Here is a 21,094-nt window from a genome sequence, read left to right on the forward strand (position 1 = left end):
ACTATTAGAAACTGATAGCTGAATTATTAAAATGAGATGACAGGAAGGAATAATTATATCACAAGCATGTGCAGTCTGTATATTGGCTATGATGCAGAAATAATGGGGGATTTGCCTTTAAATGTTTCAGAGCATATATGTGACAACTTGCCTTTTTATTTTCTGTATATAGCCTACCCTTTTCTGGAGCTGACATCATCACACTATAAACACGTAGGCTATCTTCCAGTCCATCTCTAATCATCCACCGATAAAGAAAACTTTTTGCATGAATGTAGACGAATATACGGGCCCAGTAGCTCACTACAAATGAAAATTCACACACTGGCGAATGTACTAGACTTCACGATGTATTTCAGCATCTGTAAGCAAGACTGATATAAAAGTTGAATGTCATCAGGAGCATAAAATCTTGTGTGGCTATAGCAGCCTGTTACAGATCACTTGCCAATGTCGCAATCAATGCGTTCAGCACAACACATAGCGATAATAATAAAATGTATCCATATTCACATGTTGCACAGTTTATAGCATCCTACCTGCCTTGCTTGGGCCTCCTAGTGTCTCCTCCTGTAGTTGCAGTTCCTTGAATCCCTGATGCTGCGCCCTGTTTGATCGCTGCTCTGCTCAAGCTGGACTGCTACATTATACTGCGCTGCCGCTCGCTTTTGAGGGAGCGCTCCTCCCCGAAGCCCTACATATTCTTAGATCCATCCATCCTCTGTATCCAGTCCCCAGCCCTGCCATCCCCTTTAATTCAGAGTAACTGTCCTGTAATCAGCACAAGCATCGCCCTCTAACTCTGCTCATTTAAAACAGGTGTTCTCTATCTAATATGCGCATCTTTAACCATAGGCTACTGAACGAGTAATAGTAGGAATAGTAGTATTTTATGATTTATAATTCTGCCGTTTTTATTTTTATTTTGTAGATTTATTATGGAGACACGCAATATAGCTACTAGCAATATATTATAATATTTAACAATTATATAAAATGTAAGCACAAGGCAAAATAGATCATAAGAATATTTTTGATGTCTTTTTATTTGGTTATGTTGCCATGAGTCATTTCCACTCTAATTTCATTTCATATATTTCTAGCAATTATACAATATTTTTCTAATTATCAAAAAAAGGGGAGAAAACCCCCCCAGAATAATTAAATCACTTGCAATCACGAATCCTGTGCATAATAAGTACTGACTGCAGATCAGTTGAGTCAGGTAGCCTGTTACTTTGATTACGTCATGACACAGAAACAAACTGACCTTAGATCAGTGTTTGTTTTTTCCCCGTTAACGTCCTCTGAGGAAATGCGTCACCACGTCCCCGGTGACGACGTGGCTGCGTCTGAGAGACCTCTTCCCGGTTCCTCCTGTAGCAGGCAGGCTTCTTGGCTCTGGGGCTCCTCTGCTCACAGGAGATACCTGTGCCAAAGCAAAGTTTAAAAAAGTAGTAGATACGTGCATTAGCAAGCAAATATCCGAGCGGTTTGTCGTGTTTTGTGTGATTTAAAACAGGTTAGCCGGTTGAAATAGTCGCTGGCTAATGTCGGACATGGAGACGTGTGGCAACTCGCACAAGAAACAGAAGCTAAGCAACACTGCTGAGAGCTGGGTGAGTTTCTTTGGCCAAGTTGTGTAAATTCATCACGACGACTCATCACGTCCGTCCTCCAACAACCCTCTGAGGAGCTAACAGGACATACAGTTAACTAATTCACTTGCTTAGCCTCATACTGTTTTACAGCAAAGCTAGCTTTTCATATAAAGCGTCGCTAGCAGCCTGTGACTGAAAAATGGCTAATCAGTAATGCAGTCAATGCAAGGGCATCACTTGTTTGTTTAATGTAGCTCTCATAACGCTAATGGTTCAAGCATCACAGTCAGCAAATCTGTTTTTCCTTTTACCGCCTAGATCCACAGCTGCATGAAAATAGTTGATCGGATTTAGTTTGGAGCATCCTGATTTTTCATTTCATTGATTTGCATTTTAGTCGTCCAAAAACAAACAAACAAACATAATAATAACACCAGACAAACGTGCATTCATATAGAGCTGAAACAAGTAGTTGAAATTACATACACTTTCATTCATTACATTTTACAGTCAAAGAAGATATACATTAGCTGCGCCCAGCATATCAAATGTGAGGATTTTCTGATTTATTTGTCATAATGATAGTAAATTAAGTATTTTGGGTAGTACAGATTCTGTGAAGTTGTGATGGCCCTTTCTCATTACTTTTTGATATTTTGTCAGGTCAGCAACTAACAAATGTTTTCATTATGGATTTATCAAATATCAAAGTGATGACAAATCTGCAAGTCTTGCTCTGTTCATGTTGAGATTCTGTCTATTAATTCACCAGAATATGTGTATCATTTCAGGGAAAACAACGTGCAACTAATGTCACTTATCAAGCTCACCACGTGAGCCGAAACAAGCGTGGGCAGGTTGTAGGCACAAGAGGAGGATTCAGGGGATGCACTGTTTGGCTCACTGGTATGTTCATCATCATGACAGCATTTATAAAAAAGAAAATTTCAATGTGCTGTCACTTCACCTTTGTCATGCCATAGCTGTTGCACAGTCCTGATGTTTTCCTCTGTGTTAAGGTTTGTCCGGTGCAGGGAAGACCACTGTAAGCATGGCTTTAGAGGAGTACCTGGTCTGTCATGGGATCCCCTGCTACACCCTGGATGGGGACAACATCCGCCAGGGGCTGAATAAGAACCTTGGGTTCAGCCCAGAAGACCGTGAAGAGAACATTAGACGTATTGCTGAGGTGGCCCGGCTTTTTGCTGATGCTGGGCTGGTCTGCATTGCCAGCTTCATCTCTCCCTACAGCAGGGTAAGTGACTCTCTGTGGCTCAATGAGAGAAACGGACAGTTGAGGACAGGAATACATTTGGGATGGCCTTGAAATGACAAGAAACAGGCTAGTGTCTACAGGATTGCAAAATTCACATCAATTTTTAGATACTGGATACTGGACTCTATCTTGGATGATAACAATGACATTACTGACACTGACCATCATCATCCTATTAAAATTTATGATGCCTGCTATAAACGTTCTCTTTACTTTAATTAGAAGCAAAGTCAGAGGTGTGAATGTGCATGGCCCTAATTTACAGCATAGACCAGTGAGCAATGTCCTCTTGCATCAGAAAACACACATTTTGGATGTGCAGGGCCAGGGACATAAAATCTGAGTCCTTTATGATTTTAAACCAATCTAATGCTCACATTTTTCTTGAATATCGTGTTTTGCTAACTTCTTTTTGGCTAAAACCATGTGTTTACCTCGCTATGTGTTTGGTTATATTTTGCCAGGATCGCCTTAATGCCAGGAAGATCCATGAGGCAGCTGGGCTGCCTTTCTTTGAGGTGTTTGTGGACGCTCCACTGGATGTGTGTGAGCAGAGGGATGTGAAGGGGCTGTACAAGAGAGCAAGAGCAGGCGAAATAAGAGGTAGAGCATCCTGTCTGTGTGCATTGCATCATCAAATCTGAGACCTAGATTCTTGATAATGTTTGACCAAACTGTCATTGAGATCAAAACAGTTCTCAAATCAGTTTTATACTTGGGCTGGAAAAGTACTTCAAAATGTACTGCCATATTGAATGTTGATGTTAAAAACAGAACAAAGGCTGAAAAAGAAATCATTTAAGTCAGGATAGTTGTATTGTTTTATTCATTTGAAATTCATTTCGGTCTGAAATCAATAACAGAAAAAATGTAAAGTATTAATATACAATTCATATACACACATAAAACACATTAAAAGGAGGCAGGTATTCAAGTACCACAGTTGAAAACAACGCAATAACACAACTTAAAAGATTTCTGCAGTCTGAAAAAGGTGAGGAACTCATTTGCAACAGGGCAACAGGCTCCCGTTACCTGGGTGAATATTTCCATGAAGTGAATGCTGTCCCATCTTGCCATCTTGCTTGCTGAACTGCCATATACGTGCGCAGTGATATAACTGTAACACTTACCCAGGTGCCTGCCTGCCAAAAAAAAGCAATGGTGTGAATTTATGGCAGTTTTTATTTTCATGTGGCAAAAAGGTAGGCTACAGGACAAGTTGGTTAAAAAATTGTAACTGTTTACCTTTTTTTTAAACGTAACTGAACAACTGAGTAAGGGTTGGGCGATATTGACAAAATCAAATATTGCGATATTTTAGACCAAATACCTCTATCGATATTGCAACAATATTTTAGAGATGACTGCGGATGCTTTCACAAAATATTTACACTATGAAATTTTTGATAAATAATCATCAGTAGGGTGGATATAATGACACAAATAAAAAGGTACATAACAGAAGAGCTAGAACAGTCTGGTTAGTTCAGAAAATTATATACTTAACTGTAATGCAGCCTTTTAAACCAGGAAAAGACAACTCTGATGACATATTGCTATAAAAAAAGTACTCCAACGTGTTTATATGTGGCCTCCATAATAATTTATTTTCTATTATCACTCCAAGAAATCTAATTTCAGATAGAGATTTCAGTTTCAACATCATTTATCATGAGGTTGCTTTATGATTGAAATGATTACCAAAAATAACTTCAAACAAATATAGTTTTACTTAAATTCAGTGGTATTTTATTAGTCAACCCATTTCCTTTTCCACTGTGTCCAAAAGTTGTTTGAAGTAACCTTCAATAGTTATAAATTAAAATGATTTATTTGGACATATTGATCCCTTTTCTCCAAGTTCACTTAACCAACAGTCCTCTAATTTAAAATCTTTTTAATTTCTTCATAATAAGTGATGTTTTTTGAGATCCAGGAATATCCCCATTGTATATTATTTATTTTCTATTGCAGTTGATATTTCCTCCACAAATTCCTTTAGTGCAAACAAAGTTGTCCCATTGGTTCTTAACCCAAATTGCTGTTCACACAGTACATTATGAGCCTGGTTTACTAAACGTTTGCATGTGTAAAACGTGTGCAAAAAATGTGCAGGCTGATCTACTAACAGCGCACTGAGGTTTGCGCCTTTTGAATGTGCAAGATGGTACATGCTGTCCATTTAGTACGTTTGCCATAATGAATATGTAATATGGGGCGTTTCAACCCCAGTGCGCAAAATACATAGAGGAGAAAATGCAAATATGTTATTTAACACACGCATTGCGATTTACCAAACCTTAAGGAAACTGCGTCTATAAATAATACCTTTTGAAGGGCAGGTATTAACCGGCTGCGCACAGATGACTTCTGTTCCTGTAGAGAGGAGGAGAAGGAGGCACAGTGACAGAATAAGCACAGGACAGAGTTTTTCCTGTGTTATAATTTTGGTGGAATATTTTTGGTTTTACTAACAGCATTGACTTTGTCACCAATACTCTCCCATATGTCGGGTTTTTCTTATTATTATGTTTTTGTTATTACTCAGTATATTTGTTAACCTCTTCCACTAGAACCTGATCACATTTCATTTTCATTTAAATACTGATGTCTCCACCCTGTTGCACCTGTTTTCATTAACGCAGTTATTCTTAGTAGATCACCCACAAAATGCACGCAAACTAAACGTGCAATCTATTGCACTGTGCACGCAATTTAGTACCCTTTATTTGGGATCTTAGTAAGTCAGGCCCTATGTGTTGTGATGAAATCATCTAGTTTTATAGAGTAGAGTATATTTTTTAAAGAGAGCTAGGAAATGTGCCAGCTTGTAGAGAATGTGTTTAGTGGTTTCACCACACAGTCAATAATGTTTTTAATCGCAGACATATCGATCCCACTCCACTCTGTAGACTTCTGCTCTTAAATGTTTTAACAATGTCAATTATTACTTTTGTTCCCCATTAAGCATGACTTGTTTATTTACATTAATAGCTTATCTTTTCACATTTTGTTTACTGTTAGGCTTAATGAGCTCCTTAGAAAAATAAGGTGTAGTATTAACCAAAAATCAGTAAATTCATCTGCATCGAAATCCATATCATTAATAGTTGCGTGTTCTGCTTATTTTGCTCTTTTCTTTAAAAATTCTATATATAATGTTTTTTTCTTCATTTTGTATACCCATTGACTTTTCAGAAAATTTCTATTTCACTACTTTCTTTATTAAACGACATTATTTTCATATAGAATGTTTTTCATGGAGTACAAATCTACATTTTAAAAACAGTTGTGTGTAAGAGTACTCTGTTGCCCTGTTGACAGGTATGATGCATTCACTGTACATGTTCATTATTCTGTCTTCTGCTTGTGATCTACTTAGTTATATGGATATACCCTCCTTTATTGTCTTTGCTTTCTGTTTCTGCTGATCCATATCATGTCAAATTACACACAGATGGCAGTGACAATAAAACCGATGCGTCACTGTTAGAGGAAGTGTTTCTTATTACACAGTGTAACGAGTCATTTTTTTTTACAGCGCGAGGAGATCAAGAGTAATTTCTGTGTAATTTCTGTAGAGCAGATTTGGCCTTTTCATCGCTCCTGTCCTGGGTGGTTCAAGATGCTGTTTTTAGGCACCATGTGTCAGATAGTATTTCCTTCAAATGTGATGGAATTCAGCCTGTGAACCATCTTCTGACTTCCCCCTCAGTCTCCATAGACACATGACACATCACAATTATTTAAGTCCCAGTTTTTTTTTTTTAAATATTGGATATCTAGAGATTTTACTGCAATATTAATAATAAAATCAGGAACGTGATGGAACTGGAACAAAAGTAGACTTTTCACATGTTTCATATGTTCATTATTGTGTGTATTTAAGATTATGTATTCAATAGTCAGTATATTTTTCAGGTTTCACTGGGATTGACTCAGAGTACGAGAAGCCAGAGGCTCCAGAGCTGGTGCTAAAGACTGACTCCTGCAGTGTGAATGAGTCCATACAACAGCTTATTGACCTGCTTCAGGAGAGGGTAAGAGAGGAAATATCCTGCTTAGACATGCTGGGAATAAATGTAACATGTTTTTGATAAGTGTTGTCAGACTTGTTTCACAAAGCTGTGTTGTCATTCCTAGAGTGCCACTAGAGGGCAATGAGACCCAACATTTGTAAGGATATAGATGCCAATGTTTTCAACCTGTATCACCCTGTGAATTATTTTTTGTGGCTTGTAAACCTTTACTAAAATCTTGATTGAGAGTGATTTAAGGTTGTTTTCGAATGCATTTATAAATGCAAATAATTAATTAGATGCCCTTTTTTTATTCTGCAGGATATAGTTCCTGTTGATGCTTCTTATGAAGTAAAAGAGCTGTATGTTCAGGAGAACAAACTAGACCTGGCCAAGGCTGACGCAGAGACTCTGCCCGCTGTACAGATTGGGAAGGTGCTACTGATTTTCTTGTTAATATTGATCCATCTTAAAATGAAGCTTAACAACTAGCCGAAGTATTTATGGAGAAATTATTACACTGTTCACTCATATATTTTCTGTATCCTTTTATTTAGATGGACATGTATGCAAAGTTGCAGGTCAATATGTAATGTGTGTGTGTGTGTGTGTGTGTGTGATCTTCAGGTGGACATGCAGTGGGTGCAGGTGCTGGCTGAAGGCTGGGCCACTCCTCTGAATGGCTTTATGCGAGAGAGAGAATTTTTGCAATGTCTTCATTTTGACTGTCTGCTGGATGGTAAGATGTTTAAACTTATTGCGCAACATTTAATTGAGAACAGTATTGCTATACTTGAGAAAAGGCACTAGGTGGCGATGAGAGCTCACAAAAGAAGTGGCAGCATGTCATTGATATAATCAGGAATGAAGGTGATCCACATGCAGATTTTCTAGAATGATGGTGCTGTACGGTATCTCATGATGGTGAAGTAATAAGACTGTTTGCACCCAAAGGTTAGGAGTGCATCCTTTTTTTTTTTTCAAAAATGTAACAAATTTGTTGTGCGTCTGTGTAATTACAGCAATTTATCATGTATTGTTTGAATTTCCAGGAAAAGTCAATTTTCTTTTATTGCCCATATGACCACTCAACCCTGAGTTGTGTGTTGTTGTGCCAAATATTTTGTTACGCACACACACAATAAAATGAAAAATAGATAAAAGAATTTAAAGTCAACAAAGCCTGTTTTTCATTGTCAGATTTTGGCAGGTATGTATTACAACAGCTGTCCTCACTGAATGATAAAACAATCAAATTCCAATGTTGAGCAAAACCGCAGATGATTTGAATTTGGTGCCCGGAAAGACGACTAGCCTGAGAAACTGAACCGGCTGAACAGAAGCAGAAATATGTATTGATGTGAAAGTCTAGTTTCTATTTTACTCTGTGTATCCTGAGGGAGAGGGATGCAGAGGAAGAGGCTCCTGTATTGATTGACACACACACCACCATTTTGTACATTTTGACTTCCTTTCAGGGAATTGATGGTGTAAAAATGATATCATCCTGAAAGGATTGATCGCCCACACTGTAACACTAAAACTGTTTGGGAAGCAGAAAACTGCATGTTTTACTAATCAAATAGTCTGCAAAAATAAACAGAGACCTAAATTCAAGCTTGTCTCTCCCTCGCTTGGACGTTTGGCAGTCTCGTGTGTGCGCTTTATTGGAACCAGCTGTAAGCTCTGCACTGTGACAGTGGGGACCAGAGGAGGGTCCAGGGGGAGGTGGGAACAGCAGTCATAGTTGCCTCCTGTCTGCACAGTATTTGATCTGATGTGATGTGAAAAGCGTGCCAGTCCCAGCTTTTTCATCACACTGGACGGCTAAATGAACCCGCCAACAAAACACTGTCACTGCACAGCTTAAAGTTAGTATGGAATGAGAAAAGAGTCATGATCCAGCTTAGCTTAAGAGGATATTTTTCTTCTCCTGCTTCTAAAATTGCAGACCTGAAGAGTCACGGTAGCCTGTGGTTTAACCTTATATTTCACATTTAGCCGGAAGAGGGACAAGATGGAAACTTATCTAGAATGGTCAATCTTTTCTTGCTGCATATGTTAACCTTTTAACATTTGTAAGATTCATTTACAAATATTTTCACTAGGGTCCTTTTTATTCTTGTTATTTGATGTTTATCTGAATTATCTGTTAAACCTTATCTATTAATATTGCTTCAGTGGTGGATTATGCTGTTTCACTTTTCATACTATGTCTAGTCATAGGCCAATCTGGTTATTAAGTCACTGGATATGGGTATTACCCTTTAATTTATTTTGGATCTATAAAGATTAGTCAATCAATCAATTTAGTTCAGTATTATACCTGATAGTAAGCAGAGTGTCTCTTGGTTTTAGAATGTTGGTTGAACAAAACAAAACAAGTCAAGTCAATATGTATTTTTATAGCCCAATATCACAAATCACAAATTTGCCTTGGGGGGTGGGGGCGAGCGCTTTACAATCTGCACAGTATACATCCTCCTTCCTTATATCAGGAAGAACACCCTCCATTCTTTAACAGGAAAACTAGGAAGAAACCTCACGAACAACAAGCAATTTGAATATGTCACCCTGCATTCTGGAAATTTGGCATTTGTCTCTATTTTAGTCATATTTACAAAAAAAGATCAATTAAAAGAAAACAACGAGCAGATTAACTGAAATAATTGTGAGTTGCAGATGGTATATTTTCTTTCTGCATAAATGTGCCTTTCAATCTCAAAATGTGCTTTTGTTTCACCCTTGTCCTAGGTGGTGTAATCAACCTGTCAGTCCCTGTAGTGTTGCCGGTGTGTACTGCAGATAAAGAGCGTCTAGATGGTGCAACAGCCATGGCTCTGGTGTATGAGGGCAGACGTGTGGCCATCCTTCGAAACCCTGAATTCTACGAGCACCGAAAAGAAGAGCGCTGTGCTCGTCAGTGGGGCACCACCTGCAAAGACCACCCCTACATCAAGGTCAGTTCCTCAGTTGACACATTTAGGGTCACCGGGTGTGGGTAAGCATGCTGTTGTCTGAAAAAATGAAATTCCAGCATGTGCCAACAATTTGTCGAAAATCTGAAAGCTCCATCTTGGTGAAAGTATTGAGTGGCATCTGCAGAGCTCCAGATGGTCTGTGTCAGTGTGCTATGTGATAAACACTCTGCATGTGAATGCAAACGGCCTCCCTGGATTCAGTGCTGATAGAACACAGATCCGAGCTGGCCTTTTCACTTTGCTTATGGAAAGACTGAATAGGTGGAGGAGCAAGGTTTTTTCTCACAGTCTGTCAGGAAGCCCAGTGTAATCACTTGATCTTTTTGGTCCACTCTCATTTTGCAGGTGTTATATTTGGATGCTGAGTGTCTCACTCAGCCTCCACCAAATGCGTTTGGGATTGTACTGCTCAGCTGAACAGGCTGCGGAATCCTTGCCAGCAAATTGTTTCCATCTGTCTCCTATCGACTCCTCTGGGGCTCAGGTAGACTCGGTGGTGAGATAACGTCCTGAAATGATCCTTCACACCCTGCGGAAAGTGGCATCGGCTTGTAGCTGGAAAAGAATAGAACTGTCTGATACTACAGACAAAGATAGTCCTCAGATTGTCTTTTTATAACTCCATCTGTACAAACTGATGCAGTGCAAGGTTACTTCTAAAAGTTGCCTGTGTGGCTAATTTTAAATCCCATTGTTTTTAGGATTAGTGCAGTTGGTCTGCCATTAATATACCGGCAAAACTAATAGTAATTTACATGTAGTGATTTCACTCCCTGGAATAAGACCTACTTTAAACCTTACTGGCTCATTTTAAAGCCCTTTGCTGCTAAAAATGCTCTCACTGCATGGAGGTGAACTTGAACACTAGACAGCAGCTGTCTCAGTATTTCAGCGCAGTTGGCAGTCATTTTTAATTTTAGCAGATGTCTTCTTCGTCTCACCTTGTTTATGAGCAGATCTGGCCTAGCTTCACATTGTAAGATGCATTAGAAGCTGCCAGTTTCATAAATTGGTACCATGACTCTCCAGTGTCAACACCTGATGCCTTAACACTGGCTTTAAACACATGCTGAGTACTCTATATTTCAAAACTGTCATTCTTTACCGACTCTAAGCTGCCACAGCTGAACATGTGTATTCAGCTTGCTATAATTAAGGTGTCACTCATTAAAGAGTATGTGTATGTATACATAAGTGTATGTTTAACTCCCCACGCCGGAGCCAGTCTGTCAACACACCTCGATGCTGGTAGCTGTAACTTTTTCTTTCCTGCCAGAAACGTTGTGCTCCATATTACATGTAGCTAATCCACTTTTTCCTGTTTACCTGTCTGTCAGTCAGACAGGAGCCCCCTTGATCAGAAACCATGGTGTGGTGGTTGTTTATTTTGCTGGAACCCTTTTTCACATGTGAAGTCGCGGGGAGCATATAATGGTTAAATAGAGCACATGTGTATGTGCAGCCCTGCTCCTTTGATTTATCCACACAGACATTATATTTTCCATTCACTTATGTTAGGAAAATAAATTGTGACTTTGTCTATGTTGATCTCCCCAAAGAATAAGACCATTAAGCATCTTTCATGACTCCTCTCAGGCCAGCAGTAGACAGGTTGGATTAATTCGAGTGTGGAAAACAGATCACAACACGGTCCTGAAAACGTAGAACGGTGCCAAGTGGTTATTGATCACATCACGTAGACATGAATCTCAGCTCTGTCGCTGACAACCTTCAGATTTTTACATACAATTTACCAGGTGAACCTGTAATCAATCTGTAAAGTATAGATATCAAAGAGATTTCATATTTCTTTTTAATTATCTACATGATAAATTACATGTCAATCATCCAGATCTGCTTTTTGCAACACCTAAACACTTCAGGTTTCATTTGTGGCCTTCTTTTTGTCTCACTGCTGGTCCTATGCTTCCTTTTTTTGCCCAGCCTGTAGAGAATTGTCACTTTGTATCACATTAACATCTCACAGGCCCGTGTTTTCAGTAACTCTAGCTATGCTCTCATAAATGCCACAAGAGACAGGCCAAAGATATTGCCTGAAACAATAGCAGCTTTTGCGTGGATCCTGAGCTCTTAGGTGACATTGTTAGATGAACCTTGTGAGGGGAAAAATTCTCTCCAGTGTGGTCATGAGCTCATCAGCAGGTTTTATTATGGAATACAATCTGATTTTGTCTCTGCTCTGTTATTGAGATTAAGAAAGAAGAGTTGTAGCCAAATGCAGAAGAGTGGTCCAACCAGAGTTTTGTTGACTGTTTAACGACACATAGAGACTTTGATTTGCGCTGCCGTGTCCTCGTTGCAACTAGGTAATAACTCGATTTAATCTTGGCAGGGTTCCAGCACAGTGAAGTTTTTATGGACTGCAGTGTCTTAAGCCTGGATTATGTTTGAGTTTTGTTCACTGTCACGATCATTATGGCTCCTATTTCAGATGGTGATGGAAAGTGGCGACTGGCTGGTCGGCGGAGACCTGCAGGTTCTGGACAGGATCTACTGGAATGACGGACTCGATCAGTATCGACTGACTCCCACTGAACTCAAACAGAAGTTTAAAGAAATGAATGCAGGTACGGGGCCAAATACCGTTCACTTGGGTGTATTCATTTAGTAAATTAAGTAGTAAAGACTTTTAAAGAGAGTATTTATAAACTGTTTTCATTCTGAGTAGTACATTTCAATACTTTTATTATTTCTTTATACTTTAGGAAAAATGTAAGGGAGACACAGTAAGGAAGTCAAGAGTCAGAACATTTTGATGTGATTCACTCCTGTATGTGGTTTCAGTGGCTGGGCAGTTAGTTGCTTGATTATCTCTGGGTACATTGTGGCCTTTTGTTTGTCTTCTACAGATGTTCAATTTAACAAACCCTCCTTGTCCTTTCTTTCTATTCAGATGCCGTATTTGCCTTTCAGCTCCGAAACCCAGTCCACAACGGTCACGCTCTTCTGATGCAGGACACCCACAAGCGTCTCATCGAGCGTGGCTACCGTCGGCCCGTGCTCCTGCTCCACCCACTGGGAGGTTGGACCAAGGACGATGACGTGCCACTGCCTTGGCGAATGAAGCAGCATGCCGCTGTGCTGGAGGAGGGTGTCCTGAATCCAGATTCCACCATTGTTGCGATCTTTCCCTCACCTATGATGTATGCCGGGCCAACTGAGGTAATGATCAGGAATGTGGTATTTGCATACAACATGCTTGACGTATCTTTACAAAAAAGGCATCATGTTGGGTTTTTTTTTTTTCTCCAAAATTGACAGGGAACAAAAAATGTGGCTGCTGCAGTAAGTAATGACAACAGACACAGGGAGGAGGAGTGTCACATACTTGGTGTCTGCAAATTTTTGAGAGTGAAAAATGGCAGGAAATAGGGTTTACAATTGTCTTGGGGCGCTCTGTTTAGTGTTTCCATTCCATACCCCAACCTCTCCGTGTGACTGAGCGTAGCTGTGTAGCTGGGAATCTTTTAATCATTCACTTGTGATAATGGGAAAGCTATGGTGAAAATGATTGAGAACAGATTGGAGGCCGGTAGATGTCTGACACTGAATTTTTTCAATTTGTAATTCTGAATGGGAGTTTTAGTGAACTTCCCTCAGCCTTTGCCTTAGTATCATAGCTCTGAGCTTGTTTGCCCATTAAAAACATGTAACCTTGGTCTGCTTGTCACTCAAATAATCAAACTACCTCTCCTGTGTTCCTGTTGCCTGGAGGTTTTTGAGCAACACTCTGAAAGGCTACCATTTCCACCTTGAGCTGAAACCACTTGTTTTGTAAGCCTAATCTAAAAATTGTTGATCTTTAAGTACACAAACTACAGGCAAGAACCTAATGGCAGTAGTATTTGTAATAGTCAAGAAGTAATGTGCAGTTTTAGCAATTATTCATAATGAGAAACAGAAAAAGAGCCTCAGTGTTTATGCAGATTCCCAAGGGCAGCAGTTGTTGGAGACTTGCTGGCGGATTAGGTGAATTAGGTCCGCCAAAAAGTGAAAATGTTTGTTAGTTTTTTATACTTCTTTTTAGATAATATTATCAGTTGGAGTGATTTTATAGTACAGTCAACCACAGAAAGCAAGCCCCAAACTAAATTTGATTTAGGACTCCCTGTTAAAAGAAAGCAGGTTAACCTTTACAGCACAAAAATATAATGTTCATTTATATAATCAACTTCAGCAGAAACAGCAAGTTGAGCATTAAACACCTACTTATGAAGTACCACATATTGCTCAGACATTTCCATATTAAGAGAGTAGTAGGATTCCTCATCATAGTGTATGAGGAGCTCGTAGTCTGTACACAATTAAAGGCCTTCAACACCACTGATATATCGCTGAACTGCAAATGCATTGAGGTAGAGGCTGAGTACAAACTAAACCAGTGTTTCCTCTATAATTGTACAGGCCTGTCTGCCCGCCAGGCTGACGAGAACCTCCGCCAGGCTAAAAAAATATTTTTTTTTAATGCCAAAAAGAACGCCAAATATCCATTCATTGGGAATCGGCAGTGTTTGGAGCCTCTGTGCAGCGCTGTTCCAAAACGTGTCGTTGTCTGTGAAACTCTTGGTTGCGTACTTCCTTTCAGCAATAGAGCAGCACGTAATGTGTTTTCAATGTGTGTCACACCAAAGGATGTTTCAATCTTTTGTGTCAGTTAATGACCAAACTAACCTGTCACTAGCAGTTAACAAGACACATTTGCAAAAGTGCTAACAATTATTGTTTTTAAATAAAAAATACAATTTGGTGTAAATGTTAAATTAAGGACAACAAAACTGTACCCTTTTTTATAGTGGTTCAAATAAAGTTAAAAACTTGAAAAAAATGTACCATGTGCACATGTTATGGGCTTCACAGGGAGGTTTCGTAGTGACCTTGAATGGGGTCCTTCAACAAAATAAATGTGTGAGTGGAATTGCCCGATTTAAAATCAGGATGTGGTGTCACACTGGAGGTCATGGTTTTCAGTGACAAAATGTATCAAGTTCCTACACTTCTAGAAACATGTGGATGAAAAAAGAGGCACTTTACTAGAGGAGGCACTTACAAATTTATGCCTGAGGTATTTGTCAACATTTTTATGCTTTCCTTTTTAATTTCCTCTTATACACAGGTTCAGTGGCATTGCAGAGCTCGAATGGTGGCCGGCGCCAACTTCTACATTGTAGGTCGTGACCCTGCAGGCATGCCCCATCCTGACACAGGAAAGGACCTGTACGAGCCCACTCACGGGGCCAAGGTCCTCACCATGGCTCCTGGCCTCATCACTTTGGAGATTGTACCCTTCAAGGTCGCTGCTTACAACAAGGTCAAAAGAGCAATGGACTTTTACGACGCCAAGAAGTGAGTACCTGTTTATGTTATTTCCTTCTTTTAGGATGTCTGGGATTTTTCACTTTAGTGTGTGCCTTTCTGTGTCACCCATCATTTCTCCTGGAGTCTTTTAGTCTATTAGGCACATGGAATACAGGGATGGGTTTAGTCTTAAGTGAAAGTGCCTGCCCACACAAAATTAGACCTTTTTTGAGGTTCAGAGTAATACCTCACATTTAGACCAGCAGCCTAAACAGAAATTACACTCACTAAATTAATAACTCACTTAGCTTGTCTTGTTTAGAAAAAAAAAATCCTTTCATCTGTTTGCTTTCCTTCTTCGATTTACACCAAGCCAAGAACAACATGAATTGTTTTTCTTTCCCTATACAGTTAAAAGGATTTGTGGCTTAATACAAGCTTTGAAGTTGCTCAAAAATTACAGAGCGCTGCTATTAATTAAAGTCTGTATACGGACACTGCACATGACGACTAACAAAAATCATGCAATCTCACCGCCTCTCCTTCAGATTCGACGCAGTCTCCGCCATCATGCAACTGTAACTGTGTTTGGCTAGGAATGTTAAAACTAAATATGGGCAGATTAATCAAAAGATTTGCTTTGTTTTCCATGATGCATATTTATGACGTTGAGTCCAAACTGGATTGTTGATCAGAAACATCTAGTACTTATGTGGAAAGAGGTAATAGTGCAAAACTGTTGTCATCAGTGTTAACCTGACCTTTAAGTGACTTTTCAACACATTTCAGAATGATATACAAAAACAGTAAACCCATCTCGTAACTCAAATAGACTCTACAACATTTTTATATGAAATCTCATTGATCCATTGACTCAATCTGCATAAATCTAAGGAGCAAATGCAAGAGGTTCAGTGGATTTCCAAAGTCTGTAGTCATCACTCACCCAGATTTATGGCATTACATTCTCTCATGCACGCTGAAGGGGGCCTTGCCAAATTTCAGGAGGAATATGGATGCTCAGCCTAATCTCCAGCAATACCCCTTAGTCTAAAGTCTAATGGCTCAGATCACAGCAAGCTGTTTCTAATTTGACACTGTATAAAAATGTTCTCTGAAGAATTTTGCCTGGAGCTCCTTTACCTCACACCATGTGAACCGCTATGTCGTCTTCACAGATCCTTAACGTTTCAGAGCCACAAGATGTGCTCTGTCATGTGATAGCAATTAGAACATTTACTCCATAGGCAGAAGGACTCGCAGACCCTCTATGAATGTAATTTTAAGTGGAGATAAGTGTAAATATCTGCTAACAAGATGTCTTCAACTGTCTTGATGGTCCCAAAACACTACCAGTAATTTATAAACCAGTCTAATGAGGATCATGATGAAGTTGTGCCAGCGCTCTGCTCAGCACTCTTTGTTCCCATCTTTTTTGAACCAGGTGAACTTGAGGTGCAGCGAGAAGCCAGTAGGCAGTAGACCGAAGAAAGGCCTTTAATTATTTTTTTAGAGAAAGTTTGGACAAGGGAAATCCCAAAATCTGATTATTGGAAAGAAACTTCGGGACACTATTTAATTTTCCTATCCTTCATCCTGAGTAGGCAGTTAGTTTGATGGTGGGGGTTGTTTGACAGGAGTGTCTCGCAGCATTAAATCATCTTAAAACTGGTCATTCAGACTTCCAACTTACCTCGACTGGCAGTGTTATGTGCTAATTTGAACTCCATTGCTTTGAATATTGATAATAAACCTTAAAAATAAACTTGACAAAAATCTATAATTATACTTATAGCTTACATATATATTCACACTTACTACTTACACTTATATACAAAGACTTGGCACCAAAATGTCATGTTTGAAACTGTATTGCTGGCAAAAGCAGAAATTTACATTACTGCAAATGCTTTACATTGACAACCCATAAAGTATGTTGCACACTTAATTTTTTAGGCATATGGATTATGTCTACCCCATACAACTAAGTTTAAAATTTCACATTCTAAATAGTGATTAAAATGTATTTGAGCGTACTGGACGCCCTCTAACAATCTGGTGTGGTGGTCTGCGGTCTGATCTGGTCCTGGTGTTATTGGAGTGTCACAGAAAGTCTGAGGCGACTGATTTGGCAAGGAATTACTAATAAAGCAGTGGCCAGAAATGGTCAGTGTGTGAAATGAAGGGTTTGGTTTCAGACTGCAGGCAATGTTATGTTAATGTCAGGCAAATGTCAACAAACTTCCACAGCAGCAGCGGGTCATTTTTTGGATAAGCATCTTTTCAGTGATTGAAATATGTCTGTAACTAAATTTTCCTCCCTCTTTCTTTTGTATTTTTTTTTAAATTGCAGCCATCAAGATTATGATTTCATCTCAGGCACACGCATGCGCAAGATGGCCCGCGAGGGAGAGAATCCTCCTGATGGCTTCATGGCTCCTAAGGCCTGGGCTGTGCTTAAAGAATACTATAAGTCACTGGAGAAGGCCTAAAGGTTGAGCCACGGATGTAAAAACACGGGAACACAACGGTCTCTACTGATGTTTAAAATGATGAATGTAGGGACCACTCAGCCTACCACGCTCTGGCTTCTGTCTTTATGCCACTTTTATGCTCAAGTGTCAGTCATCAAATTTTAGTCTTATCACATTTGTGTTTTAACTATGTGTACTTTGTTTATTTTACTTGGAATCATGGTAGTAAAGGTCAGTATACTGTGGAGTTGGTATTCATGAGCATGAACAAAAAAAAAATCTTTTAAGTAGATGTTTGTGTTTCACACTAACTTTATAACTGTATATTCTGATGACTGGTGTGTGTAAAAGACTTAAGATCTAAACCCTCAATGACCTGTATGGAAAGTACTGTTGACCAGTACTTAAGCAGTGATGAATGTTGAGTATTTGTGATGTCTCCATTTGAAACATTACTGCACCTGCTAGAGTTTGTGTGACTCACTACTGAACCCAGAACAAGTCGCTTTGTACTGTATGTTTGCAAGTGGCAGTGGTAATTGCTCGAATTTTGGTGTACAAAAGTATTTGATGTAGAAGTTGAGTGCCTTGGTCTTTCTCAAATTCCTGTCTTCAGAAAGTGGATTCACATCATGTCTTGCTTGAAATGGGACACAGACACACACACACCTGCTTTCTGTCCCACTTGTCTTATTGTTACACTGAAACGGTCCAGTAGTTCCAGAAATGATCTGCAAAACAGATCAGCATTAAAACAGCTTGAAGTGTTTTATTAGGTTTCACAACCCTAACCTTCCTAAACTTCTAGGAAAACTTTCAACTTCTTTTTTGTCTATTTATTTGTATTTGATCCTAACATTGCAACATTTTATCCTTTTAACTGTGTTGTGCATGTAGTTTTGGTGCTTTAAGCACTCATAACAGTCTTGATATTTTGTTACATTTTCATTTGTACTTTTTTCCTCCTTGGTTTGCTAATATTTTCCATGTGGTAATTCATTTTTAAGAGTTGGGCTGTATAATCAGATGGTTGATGGTTACCATCAAGGGATCAGATTTGTAATCTTCCTTGTCCAATAAACCATTTTTAGCAAAAAAGAACAAATTGTTTACTTTTGCTTTCTCTAAGCTTCAGGGTTTGTTACACCACTGTACAGTACAGGGTATGTGTTGTTTTTCTTTTTCAGCACACCAGAGTTTTAAATACATTACATATTTTCAAAGAATTTCACTTAATTTCAACTGACAGCACTGAACTGAATATATTTTAGAAACTAAACTTACAGTGATGAGATGCCACCAAGTTTTAGTTGCCTGTGATCATCTCAGTAGGTCTAAATCTCTTCATGTCTTTGTGGCTAACCTGTTTTAAGTGCACTTTGTCATCTGCATGAACAGTGTACTCTTTAAAATAAAATTTCTCCAATATCTTAGGCTCTGACTGTTGGAACTTGTGTGACCTCCCAGTTGGTCAATCATCTGTATATTGAATGAGTCAGACCCTCTAGTGACCCCAATCAGTCTCAGACACACTCGCACACTGTATACAATGAGCTGCAGCTGGCTCCCAGATGCAGTGGTGCAGTGAAAGTGGAACCTAGAGGGTTAAAACCAGGCCGAGAAGAGTGGCTCTGTCAGAAATACCCTGGATACTTCATCTAATTCAACTTCAAGATGTAATGAAGAGACCTGCCAGCAGCAATTTTTTTTCTACCTTTCGCCAGATCTTGTTCAATCTTAAATGGTAATCAAGCTGGGACCTCAGTACAACTTCAAAAGAATAGCTGTTTTTTTTTTTTTACTGAAAATGATCAAATGATTTCAGAGAGGTTTCTTTATGATTTTTGTTGTTCTTTTAACTGTCTGGAGAAGATCAGTGCTCTCTGGGTAATGCAGGTGTCTGTTACTATGTGTATTACTAACCTCTTGATGTTATCTTGTGTTTTAGCATGCACAGTGTATTTTAGTTTTGGGTCCATTTTCAGCTTTCTCTCCCCATAATCAGATCTTGCTTTGAAACTTCTTTTTTTTTTTTTTTATCCCTCTGAGGGTGTTGTTACAGTGTGGCACGCTGCCAGAGAGAAAAGGTTGAAGGTGCCAGAAGAATTTGTAGTGCTCTGACTACTGTTTACATGACTTATGCCTCCACTCACCTGCACCAACTCATTTAATTAACTCAACAGGCTGCTGTAGAGAATTTAGACAGTCAAACACAACATTCATTTCAACCATTTTAACTGAAGCGTTGTTATAGGATACCGCATGCAAGGCCTGACTACAATTTGCAACCAGGCTGTGTCAGAGAAGCTGAATGTTATTTAGTTATGCAGATGTTTTTGTTTGAGATAAATGTCATACATTTTATATTCTTGCACTATGACCTGTTAAAAGAGATTTTCACTGGGGCATACATGACCTTTACTGTCTTCTTCACTGTGAAAAATGGTGCATGTGCCGACTAGTTTGAGACTTGAAAGCTGATTTCACATCCATCTCCTGAAGGTGAGTTTAAGACATCTACCAATAGTACAAGCATCAATTTGTGACATTGCAACTAGTTTGAAGCCAATAGTGGTCCAGGATGCAACTTTAATGTAATAGTGTAATGTGGAAACTTGAAGCCTCCAGCACACATACACTGGAATAAATATCAATACATAAATAATGTATACAATATTTGCATACTCATAGATTAGATGGAGTTGATGATAAACTTTTTTTTATTGGGAAACAACATTAGACACAAAGTACTATCCCAAACAAAGTCTTTTATGTATTAAAACATGTCTGTGTGTGTGTGTGTGTGTGTGTGTGGGGGGGGGGTTCTTAAAGTGTATCAGGTATGACTTTGTTTTCCTTTATCTATTTCTGGTGCCATAGACATGACGACTACAGTGTATAATTTCCTGGTCATTTCTCAAAAACTCAAATAAATGCAGTGATGCTTACTATGTCCAGTAATACTGCCTATTTTCTTTTACTACAATTACCAAGTCACATTCTTGTCAGGAAACATTAAAGTTAAAGTTACATTAAATTAAGATGTGTCATCGTGAGAGATGCCACTTATAAGAAAGATAAATAAAAAGTTGTGCCATTTTAGTAAATTTCACCTACACATGTAATGCTCTACATACATGAAACATAGTACATGCGATGACATCATCGCTTTCTCATCCCATACCAGCGAAAGGTTCTGCTCTTACATGCACTCCAGCTGCATTTATCTCCAATTTCCTTCCATCTGGTTTGAGTTCCATTCAAAGCATGTCATGATAAAAACAGGCTTTACTTTGCAAAATACAATTCAGTGATACAGGACGAGGTTAACATTCAAGGAAGCCTGTGATCCTCAGAGATGCCTCTGAGGTGTGTGGAGGGCAGAGTCAGTGCTCATCAGCAGTTCTTATTTTGTCTGATTATC

The 21,094-nt window shown here is 39.0% G+C and overlaps 1 protein-coding gene across 1 annotated transcript; it reads left to right on the plus strand.

Moving 5' to 3' along the window:
• Positions 1-1,372: 1,372 nt before the first annotated feature.
• Positions 1,373-18,775, plus strand: papss1 (3'-phosphoadenosine 5'-phosphosulfate synthase 1). The gene is made up of 12 exons (XM_053334447.1): positions 1,373-1,619; positions 2,393-2,507; positions 2,621-2,856; positions 3,342-3,480; positions 6,802-6,920; positions 7,221-7,334; positions 7,527-7,638; positions 9,654-9,859; positions 12,333-12,468; positions 12,795-13,063; positions 15,015-15,244; positions 17,550-18,775. Exons 1-12 carry the CDS (start codon positions 1,551-1,553, stop codon positions 17,686-17,688), a joined length of 1,884 nt encoding a protein of 627 aa, XP_053190422.1. The 5' UTR covers positions 1,373-1,550; the 3' UTR covers positions 17,689-18,775.
• Positions 18,776-21,094: the final 2,319 nt, after the last annotated feature.

The sequence above is a fragment of the Scomber japonicus genome, chromosome 2 (assembly GCF_027409825.1).
Source record: "Scomber japonicus isolate fScoJap1 chromosome 2, fScoJap1.pri, whole genome shotgun sequence".
Classification (NCBI taxonomy): Eukaryota; Metazoa; Chordata; class Actinopteri; order Scombriformes; family Scombridae; genus Scomber; species Scomber japonicus.

Excerpts from the sequence above, each read along its gene's own strand:
- papss1 (XM_053334447.1), top strand. The coding sequence starts at position 1,551 with ATGTCGGACATGGAGACGTGTGGCAACTCGCACAAGAAACAGAAGCTA. Across the intron at positions 13,064-15,014 it reads TGTATGCCGGGCCAACTGAG|GTTCAGTGGCATTGCAGAGC; the intron begins GTAATGATCAGG and ends TCTTATACACAG. Across the intron at positions 15,245-17,549 it reads GACTTTTACGACGCCAAGAA|CCATCAAGATTATGATTTCA; the intron begins GTGAGTACCTGT and ends TTTAAATTGCAG.